We start from the raw sequence: 9,121 nt of genomic DNA on the forward strand, positions 1-9,121 counted from the left end.
AGATAATATGAATATCGGCAAATTATATATAATATATATATAGTGATATGAATTTATAGTGAATATATGTAATATTTAAAAATTATATAAGATGATAAATTCTTGATGTTATACTACAAAGTAATATTTAAAATTTTTGTTGCGGGACGTAACACCTCCCCCCTAATAAGAACAAAATCCACTTGTTTTCGGAGGATTTTGTTCTAGGGAGATTAGATATCTTCATTTAAAGTGTTTAAGCGGTCTCTTAAGTTTGTATATGATGTAGGCATATTTACGTTTTTGGCGTTTTCCTCGTGGCAAGGTCTCATCGTCCTTGGAGGTTTGGCTGGAGGAAGTTGTTGAGTGACTACTTCCGGAGGCGCAGTGGGATCGATGTTGGAGGTTTGAAGGTTCGTTCCCCTGCCAGGTGATTGATCGTCTCGGTTATCATCTCCAGATTTCTTAGAAGATTCTCGTGCCAGATGGAGTAGCAAGTTTGCAAGAGAGCTCCACAGGGCTCCGATTAAATGAAGGCTGCAACCATATACAGTATGGAGAGCGTATCCATGGATGACGGTGTCGATAACAAGCTTGACTAAGCGGATGATCATGAAGATTCCGACAAGTCCTGCTGTGGCTGATCCAAAGTTTATGAATCCTTTCCAGATCCGTGAGGCTGTGCTTTCGACAATTTTATTTAGAGAATTTTCATCCAGCAAATTATATACTGAGATTCCTTCGGTGTTCATGGAGTGGCCAGTTAGTCCTCTAGCAACGGCATTGAGTAAAGCTGGCTTTTCGGCTGGGAACATAATATGATTTCTTAGCTTTTCTATGTCCTTTTCGGAGTAGATTCCACTGGTAGCTAAGGATCCCGGAGTGAGGTATCTCCAGGTTAGAGCAGCCATAGGTTTTAGCTGTTGAGGTGGTAGCTGTCTAACCTGAATACTAGGGGTGAGTTGGACCCATGTATCCTTGATTCTGTACAGCGTAGGAAGTTCTACACTGCATTCTCTTTCGTTACCGATTTTGGTGATGATTCTTGACTTGGGGGTAAGAAAGAGAGAATGATTGCGCACCGTGACAGGAAGTTCAGCATAACATTCCTCCGTTTTTCTGACCATTACTTCAACAGGGATACATTTGACTACTTGTACAGCTTCTCCTGTGGTAACAGCCATATATCCTGGTCCTTTCATTAATCGATAGGCAAATTCATCTGGTTGGAGTGTAGCGAAAGACAAGGCATTGGTAATCACTTGTCTTTCTAGTTCGCATTTTTGCAAGATGACATTATTGTAAAGAGAAGTCATCTGTTGTTTGACGTGTTTTTCTATATACACGAACTTGGAGTTCATGTATGTAAAGATGTCAAGATTGTTGACTGGGATGATTCCTCGATTAGCGAAGGTATTTCCTGGTTTTGCTTCCAGGATAAATAATTTCGGATGCTCGGTGCGTAAGAGAGTGTATCCGCATAGAGGCAATTCTGTAGTTTTCATTAAAGCGAAGGTGATTTCTTGTGTTACTAGGCTGTAGATGACTGGAGCGTGGACATCAGAGTGATCTTCGGAAATTTTATTTGCAGGTCCTTCGTAAAGAACATCGTATTGTTGGAAATTACAAGTAGTAGTGGGTATTGGTTTCCAATAAGTATGCCCATCGTCAGCGTCTAGGCAAAAGCTGTCAATGAGATCACATATAGTTCCAGACTTTAGTTTGATCTTCCCAGTGTTTAACTGTATGGGAACATAGGAAGATCTTAATGATATTTTTACAGCTGCTTGGACGACTACATCGTCCCATGTTCCATATGGATCATTGTATTGTGCTCCTTTGCAATATCCATCGACTTGTATACGGCCTACAAGAGTGATACTCCGATAGGTCGTCTGATTTGCTTTTATGCCGGCGACAAGATTGTTGTCTCCGAGTTTGATGGTTCCGTCTTGAAACATTCTCAAACATTGGGTGTATCCAGTCTCGTGTACATAATCGGCTCTTCCATTGTGAACAGCAGAGATATGTGAATGCATGCCGCAATGGTATATATTCCTGGATATTTCCACTTTACATTGTATGACTTCCGTATAGCTGTAGTCGGACAATTGCAATAGTTGAATATGAACATCGGTGGTATTGGGTTTTCGTATGTTCAAGTCACATTCGCCAACATCAAGTAAAGAGACAGCGGTGATATTGAGGTGTTGTCCTCCGCAATCGAATCCGATAAGAGCAGCGGTTTCGCATAAGAAGGTTATTAGGACTAAAGGCGTCATGGTGGTCTGAAATAATGATGATTTCAGTATATGTGGTAGCAGTATATATATATATTATGTTATATGATTACTTGAATGATCAATACAATTTTATGGATATTTAATAGTGAATAATTGTCGCTTAGCATATTGTGATTATAGTATAATTGTATAGACATATATATATAAGTGTATATATTTCCATGCAAAAAAAAAATTCTATATTTAAAAATTGAATACATAATAGGTATCTTTATAGCATTGTTTTTAATATATATATATATATATATATATATATATATATATATATTGTTCGTAATTATATGGTATTATGTTTTATGTATATCTATTTATTATAATTCCCCTTTTTTTGTTTCTTTTCCTTTATATATATATATTTGTTATTATTACTATGCACGTATATATATATATATGTGTGTAACTATAATTAATGGTTATAATTTGTGGATGCCTGTGCTAACTAGAGATACAATAAATGAGGCATCTGAATAAGTATGTACTGATTATATTACAATAATTTTTATATATTTTAGGTAGCAAAACAAGGACTGATATTTAAGAAGAAATTATTTCTTCCAAGACTTCCGGGTCATTTGGATCAATCCTTATTTCGGCCCGTCCATATTCTATTCTTAATGTGGAAGAGTCTACTGATATACCGACTAACTGTTTGTAAGTATTTTCTTCCTTTTTCTTTATAAATGAGGAAAATTGGTAATAAGCCTTAACACATTTCATACATTTGATAATTGGTCGGCTTTTATAACAATTTTGACCGCAAATACGACATTTTTGCAAGGGCACTGAGCCATATTGGAATGTATGAGAGTATCTTGTAAGAACTCTGTTATAAATTGTGGGGTTATAGCAATTTGTACAGATAAGGTAAGAGTTTGAGTCACTTAGAATATCGTGAGTTAATATAATGACACAGTTTACGCGAAAACTATTAAAAAATGAATCCTTTAAAAGCGGATGGATGGATGTTTTGGGTTTTAATGGCGGACACATTTTTTTCCCCCTCTTTTTTTTTTTTTTTTTTTTTTTTTTAAGCGTATACCCCTTGTTGGTGAGTCCTGCAAAAAGCAAAAGCAGTTAGATTATTTATGTTTCTTCCATGGTTCCTCTCATATATTGCCCTTTCAAAGTAGGAAAATATGCATTCAGAACATTGAAAGATAGAGCGAGTGGTATCTAGAGGAGCTAGACAATATTCACATTTAGAGAAATTTATTTCACCGGAAGTTACCCAGTGGCATACTATCAGGTCAGGTTTAACTCGAAATTGACGAATTTTGCAACATGCACAACATATACGAACCGGGTTATGGTTCTTCTTAGTGTGTTTCTTATAGAATATTATTTTTTTACATTCTGCTTTGCAGATATTTGGGAAGTATTGTAACAAGTTATGGATGTCGTGATTGCAAGGCGTATTATTTACGTTGCTCATTATGGTTTAATCAACAATTCTTGTTTAATCGAAAATCTTGAGCTTGTTCTCCTTGTAAATAATATAGAAAACATCTCCTGCAGTCCGACAGGGGAGTTATGAGAGATAGTAATAAATTACACATATGACATCTAAAGCCATACAAAGAAGCTGGGGGAAAATATGTAACAATGTGGTATATTATGGGCTGAAGTTCTCTAGTTTCGAACATTTCACATGAACGACAGTAATACCGATCATTATGGGAGCAGATATATCCTTCTAATTCGACATGTAACAAGTGGGACAATGTGTCTAGGTCTTCTTCGGGTATTACATTTGGCAGGAAATCCATTTAATCAGATATTCTGCGAGATTCTCGTATACGTTCTCCTTCCAAATAGTATAAGAAACATCTCCTACAATCTATTATAGGAGTTACACTAGACACATTGCGAGCACATATGCAACATTTAGACACCGTGATGTCGGGGAAGGATTCAGATATACTATGGTAATTTATATAGTAAAGTTCATGGTCTGCTTGTGATTTGCACGAGACGCAGTAATACAGATTATGTCTTGAAGAAATATATCCGTTAAATTCTTCGTGTATTACATGGGATAAGGTATCAGCGTACTCAATAGGTTGCATTTTAATTTAAAAGGTTTTAATTTGGGCTTTCATTCTCACTAATAGCAAGATTGGAAGAATTAGTGGCTCTAAATATTTCGGCAATGTTTCGTGTGCAGACAGAACAATTAGCTAAAGGCCTTATTATGGTTATGGGTCGCTGACAATATGAGCAGATAGTTCTGTAGGGATGTGGGGCAACAGATATAATGTGAGAATCCACTGGGAGAAAAAAATCGAGAGTTACAAGTAGTATGCAGCATACAATAGCAGGCGCAACAATAGTGGCTATGGTTGTGCAAGTGAAGATACCCATGTAATTTAATACACACAGCATTGGGGGGTGTTTGAGACATTATTAAGCATTATTACACAGAGGTAATATAAATAAAAGTTCAATGATATTTCTAAAACAGATAGAGCACTCATGCAAAGGTTTCAGAGTAGTAAGAGTTCGACGACAGTTGATACAGTGGGGTTCAACGTGGTGTGGTCCCAGAGAAAAGAAATGAGAAGATAATAGAGGAAGTTGAGATCTTAGTGAAGAAGATTGTACACCTTGATAACAAAGTTCACAGAAGTAGATATTCAGAATAGGATCACGGTATCCTCTAATTTTAATACAGCATACCGTGTTAATAAAAGACATGCCTTATGACATAGGGGTTCTATCATATACATTAAGAACTAAAGGATATTTAAAATCGTCGACATGAGTCGAAGTGCTATCGAGGAGACGTAATAATTCACTCGCAGTTAGGATACACGAGATGCAATTGTCTATGGATCTAGTCTTTATTACTGTAGTACCACAGATAGAGCAGCATTCGTCTCTAGCGACGTGGCTGTTTATGAAGAAATGTCTCCTAAGACGTCGATACTGGCTTTGGATGATTTGTGTACGAATCCGAGAGTAACAGTTGCTGCACAAATTAGTGTCGTCATTCAAGCAGATGGCTCCTACTACGTGTGCACAGTGAGCGAATAGGAACGACTGTTTTACTTGATACAGGAGCGATGAATCCGGTCTGGGCTGGACTGGCTGCTTATGCCAGAGCATCTGTAACAGAATTATTTAAATTATTATTTCATCCTGGCTGACAGTGGGACTTTTTTATTTTATCTATGTGAACGATACGATTTTGGTTTCCAACTCTAAGTTTAATATTACTAGGGGGTAATAATTCGAGTACTTCATGTGGTCCTGTGTATTGGTCGGCGAACTTTCCCTTTCGCGGTTCTTTTAATAAAAACACGGCCATTCCTATTTGGAGTTGTTGCGGATTTAGATGGCGATCATAGTATGTCTTGCTCTTTTCCTTGGCACGTATAAGATTTAGCTGAGCTTGGATTTGTAGATCTCTTATTTTATTAAATAGATTCGTAATATATTCGTGATAAGTAGGTTCAATATTTTCTTCGATAATAGGATGCGCGGAAGGTAATCGAGCTATTCGCCCAAAAACCAGTTCATAAGGTGAATATTTGGTGCCTTCGTGCACGCTGGTGTTGTATGAGAACATTGCTAGTTTAATATATTTATCCCAGTTATCTTCTCTATCTATTTGTGTCTTTAAATATTCTGTTAACACATGATGTGAACGTTCTAGTGATCCATTGGATTGAGGATGATAAGCTGTAGTTTTAAAATGTTGTATATTAAATCTTTTCGTTAATTGTCGCATTAATGCTGACAAAAAGTTAGTTCCTTGATCCGTTAATATGGCGCGCGGTGCTCCATATATACAAATAAAGTCTTTTGTGAAAGTATCAGCTATTGTTAAAGAAGTAGCTTCTTGTAACGGTGAGGCAACAGAATATTTCGTTAATAAATCTTGCATGGTTAGTATGTATTGATGATTGTTCTCCGTGATGGGCAGAGGTCCCATAATGTCCAAAGAGACTTTATCAAAGGCCATCCCAGGCGTGTCGGTAATGACCATGGGTTGTTTAGTTTTTACTCTTGTTAATTTCTTTAATTGACATTCTCGGCAGGTTCTGATAAAATCCTGAATGTCTTTCTTCATTGTTTTCCAGCAATAGCGTGTTCTGATCCGATTATAGGTCTTAGTTACGCCTTTATGTCCGCCGTGGGCTGAGGCGTGATTTTCTAGAATTAAAGATTGACGTTTTTCGATTTCGGGTGTCTGGATTAAATTTAAGCATATGGTTATATTAACCGGTAGTTCTTGCAGGTATCTTTTAATTTGGTTGAATATGTATGACCATGGTAAATCGTCGAAGCGTTCGGTCTTGCTGAGACTTATCGAAGAAAGGTCGAGTTCGTGAATTACATCTACGAGAGAACGCAGGCAATTTTTTAGAGTTTGCGCTCCAATGAGAGTACGATTGTTTTGTTTAATAGGAAGAGCGATTAGCGTGTTGGTTTTCACGGTACATACTCTGGCTCTTTCGTAGGTTAGTCCCTCGTATTTGGGAAGTAATTCAGCTTCATGATATAGCTTTGCCCCGTTATCATAAGGTGTTCCGTTTAGATAAATGAATATTACATGGTTGTCCTTTTGTTTCAGTAGATTATCTCTGACTTCCCGTATTTGAGCACGACTCCATGGTGGAGGTTCAGGGGGTTGTTGTTGGTGAGGTACGACATCAGAGTCTAATATCTCCGTATAATCGGAGTCTTCTTCGGAATCCGAGACTTCCTCAATGGTAACTCCATTGTCATCATCTTCTCGTTCGGTGGAATGATTTTGATAATTTCCTGTTGGTTGGCGTTCTGGGGGAGCCGAGATCTCAGCGAATTTTTGATGGATTCCCAGGTCTTCCTGATTAGATCTTGCATTCTGACCTTCGGGTGTGTTAGATTTTCCCTGCGGTCTTTGAGGTCTATATGAAAATATTGATTCATCAGATGAGTATTCCTCTTCATCGATGAGGAATAATGGAATAGCCATGTTAACGGGTGGGTTCCTAGATAAGGCATCAGCGTTATGATTTAAGGTTCCCTTTTTGTAGCGTATTTCATATTGATATTCTGATATTTTAGTTCTCCATTTCCATAGTCTTGATGAGGGATCTTTAATGGAATGCAACCATACTAGTGGTTTATGATCCGTTACAATAATGAAAGTTCTTCCGTATAAATATGGCCTAAAGTGATTTACGCAATAAATGATGGCTAAACATTCTTTCTCTATGGTTGAATAATTTTGCTCGGCGGGATTTAAAATACGAGAGGTGTAGGCAACGGGTAAATCTTTCCCTATTATTCCCTGACTGAGCACTCCTCCAACCGCATATCCAGATGCGTCGGTAGTTAAAACGAATGGTCTAGTAAAGTCGGGGTATTGTAAAATAGGCTCGGAACATAGTGAATTTCTTAGAATATCGAAGGCTTCTGTTTGCTTTGCCGTCCATTCAAATTTCTTATCCTTTTTTAAGAGGTCGGTTAATGGTTTAGCGACTTTGGAAAAATTGGGAATAAATCTTCTATAATATCCGGCTAGTCCTAGGAATTGTTTGATGTTTTTCGGATTCTTTGGAGTAGGAAAATTCATTATAGCTTTTACCTTAGCGGGGTCAGGTTTGACTCCATCGGATCCAATTATATGTCCTAGATACATAACTTCACGTCGTAAAAATTCGCATTTATCTGGTTGTAATTTTAAATTTGCAGCTCTTAATCTCTGCATTAATTTTTCGAACTTGCTTTCGTGTTCTTGCAATGATCGTGCATAGACGACAATATCATCCATATAAACAAATAATTCATTTCCCTGAAGTCCGGATAGAACGTTATCCATCAACCTTTGAAAAGTTGCAGGAGCATTTTTTAGTCCGAATGGCATTCTTTTGAATTGGTAATGTCCGTAAGGCGTAGAGAAGGCAGTTTTATGAGCGTCTTTTGATGTCATAGGTATTTGATGGAAACCGGAAGCTAGGTCCAGTACCGAAAAATATTTAGCAGATCCGAGCTGATCCAATATGTCCGTTATGTTCGGAAGAGGGTAGGCATCGCCTATCGTTTTTTCATTAAGGTTTCGATAGTCGATAACCATTCGCCATCTTTTATTCCCTAAGGAATCTGGCTTTTTCGGAACTATCCATAAAGGAGAGTTGTAAGGAGAGGTAGAAGGTTCAATTAAATCTGAGGACAGCAATTCATTTACTTGTCTATTAATTTCTTCCTTATGTATAGGAGGAAATCTATATTGTTTCGTGTGGACAGGCATTTCGTTAATAGTAGGAATAGAATGTTGAGCGGCGTTTGTCGCTTGGAGATGTTCACCGGGTAAGTGAAATCTATCGGAGTGTTTGAAGACTAGTAGTCGAACATTTTCTGACTCCTCGGAATTCAGATGTTCAAGACGTAGAAGATTTATGACATCAACAGTTCTATCTGTTGGTGTTGGTAATGCCTGGTTAAAATAAATGGGATTATCTATGGCTTTGACGAGCTCCACTCGGGGTTCGTCTAGTCCAGCGAGATTGTTGGAGTTAGAAGTTCGGATTAATCCCCTGGGAAGCCCTTGGGTTCCGGTGGGGTCATTACTTGTCTCACAAGTATCGTATTCTTGTAATTCGACAGTCGGAATGTTAAAGATTAATTCTTCCTCGGAAGTGTTAAATATGGGCATATAAGCTTTTCCGTTATTGTTAACAACGATGGCCTCTCCGAAATATATGCCTTTGGCAGGCGTGTGGCGATGTATGTATCCGATTTGCCTTTCTGGATTAGAGATATAAAAAGAACAGGGAGTTACGGTCCTTTCCTTAAGACGTATGGCATTTGAATTCGTAAAAGGAATTTTCGTATCCTCATACTGCATAAAA

General features: G+C 37.6%; 1 protein-coding gene across 1 annotated transcript; it reads right to left on the minus strand.

Moving 5' to 3' along the window:
- Positions 1-212: 212 nt before the first annotated feature.
- LOC145976599 (uncharacterized) lies at positions 213-2,261 on the minus strand. Its single transcript, XM_083107830.1, has one exon. The coding sequence runs from the start codon at positions 2,259-2,261 to the stop codon at positions 213-215; it is 2,049 nt and encodes a 682-aa protein (XP_082963956.1).
- Positions 2,262-9,121: the final 6,860 nt, after the last annotated feature.

The sequence above is a fragment of the Camponotus vicinus genome, unplaced genomic scaffold, assembly GCF_025532165.1.
Source record: "Camponotus vicinus isolate PSW18456_S1 unplaced genomic scaffold, iyCamVici1.0 SCAF_9, whole genome shotgun sequence".
Classification (NCBI taxonomy): Eukaryota; Metazoa; Arthropoda; class Insecta; order Hymenoptera; family Formicidae; genus Camponotus; species Camponotus vicinus.

Bases quoted from the DNA above. Each gene is read 5' to 3' on its own strand.
- LOC145976599 (XM_083107830.1), bottom strand. From the start codon at position 2,261: ATGACGCCTTTAGTCCTAATAACCTTCTTATGCGAAACCGCTGCTCTT.